Source organism: Camelina sativa, chromosome 15 (genome assembly GCF_000633955.1).
Source record: "Camelina sativa cultivar DH55 chromosome 15, Cs, whole genome shotgun sequence".
Classification (NCBI taxonomy): Eukaryota; Viridiplantae; Streptophyta; class Magnoliopsida; order Brassicales; family Brassicaceae; genus Camelina; species Camelina sativa.
In genome coordinates, this window is record NC_025699.1 from 27343401 (window position 1) to 27344846 (window position 1446).

The following is a 1446-nucleotide window of genomic DNA, read 5'->3' on the forward strand; positions in this document are numbered from 1 at the left end:
GTTCACTTCATCATCACCTTCTTGAGGAAGGTTTACTTCATCATCACCTTCCTGAGGAAGGTTCTCTTCATCATCACCTTCCTGAGGAAGGTTCTCATCATCACCCTACAAGCAAAACACGTTTTAAAACCTTTTTTAGCTTAAGAAGACTTTCCTACAAAATTAAATAACAGGAAAAAGTTGTATAATAAATCTTACATCAACAGCTGAATCGAGCTTCTGGGTCATCTCCTCAGTTTGGTTTATCTCCTCGATGATGGTATTGATCTTTTCGGTTAACTCCTCCGTTTGGGTTAACTCCTCCGTTTGGTTTTCCCTTGGAGTAAAGAACTGGATATGAATTATTTCATTTGTCAATATAATGTGTTAGAATACTTTTAAAAACTTTTAAGAATCATTTCATTTACCTCAGTAGTTAAAACTTCTGGATTTGGTTCACTTTCATTCTCTCTATCGAAGAACCGAATTTGGTCTTTTCCAAAAAATTCTTCTTTCTTTGATTTATCCATCAAAACACTGATTCCGTTTTCAAGGATTGCCTTCACTTTTCCTTTGCTCCTTTTGTTCTCATACCTAACTTCAACTTCTTGCAGCAATTGTATTTAAAAAAAAACATTAGAAGCTTTTAATACATTGATTAAGAATACTTCCCCTATCATTCAAAATACAAGTACCAAACCAATTCTTACCTCCTTAGTAATCTGAGTCTCAGAAGTCAGAGCCACATGCACTGTTTTTTGTTCAGTGGTAGACATGTTAGATGGTCGGATCCAATCACCACACTGCAAATATAAATGTTTTTAGGAAGCTTTAGTGCATAATTAAGAATACTTTCCCTAATATTCAAACTACAAATAAGAAACAGATTCTTACCTCCTTAGGAATCTGAGTCTCAGATGTATATTGTTCAGTGGGAGAATTGTTAGTCGGACGGATCCCATCACCATTCTGCAAATACAAATCGTTTTTAGGAAGCATTAGTACATAATTAAGACTACTTTCCCTAAATTTTAATTTACAAGTAAGAAACAAATTCTTACCTCCGTAGGAATCTGAGAGTCACATGTATATTGTTCAGTGGTAGGATTGTTAGTCGTATGGATCCCATCACCACTCTGCAAATACAAATCGTTTTTATGAAGCATTAGTACATAATTAAGACTACTTTCCCTAAAATTTAATATACAAGTAAGAAACAAATTCTTACCTCCGTAGGAATCTCAGTGTCAGAAACTTGAGTCACATTATCTGTACTTTGTTCAGCGCTTGGAGAACTGGGGAATGTAGGGTTTGTAGTTGGAGAACTGGCAAATGGAGACATTCCACTATCTTGGTGTTGCTCCTACAACACAAAACGAAAACGGTTACCAGTTGATAAAAAGGAAGCTGGAAGTTGATTAAAAAAAAATGTTTTACCTGATCGTCTGTATTGGTAGGTTTATATTT

The 1446-nt window shown here is 35.1% G+C and overlaps 1 protein-coding gene and 1 long non-coding RNA gene across 2 annotated transcripts in view; both read right to left on the bottom strand.

Moving 5' to 3' along the window:
• LOC109129174 overlaps window positions 1-509 on the bottom strand; it is a 2215-nt gene extending 1706 nt beyond the window's left edge. Inside the window, exons 1-3 of the mRNA XM_019236835.1 lie at window positions 408-509; window positions 199-330; window positions 7-105 (exon numbers count right to left, since the gene is read on the bottom strand). Coding sequence (XP_019092380.1) covers window positions 7-105; window positions 199-330; window positions 408-509 — 333 coding nt within the window. The remainder of the gene's footprint in view (window positions 1-6; window positions 106-198; window positions 331-407) is intronic.
• LOC109129289 lies at window positions 1047-1443 on the bottom strand. The gene is made up of 3 exons (XR_002035501.1): window positions 1417-1443; window positions 1208-1342; window positions 1047-1115 (listed from the first exon to the last, which is right to left on the bottom strand). It is a non-coding gene; the product is annotated as an uncharacterized LOC109129289 (long non-coding RNA).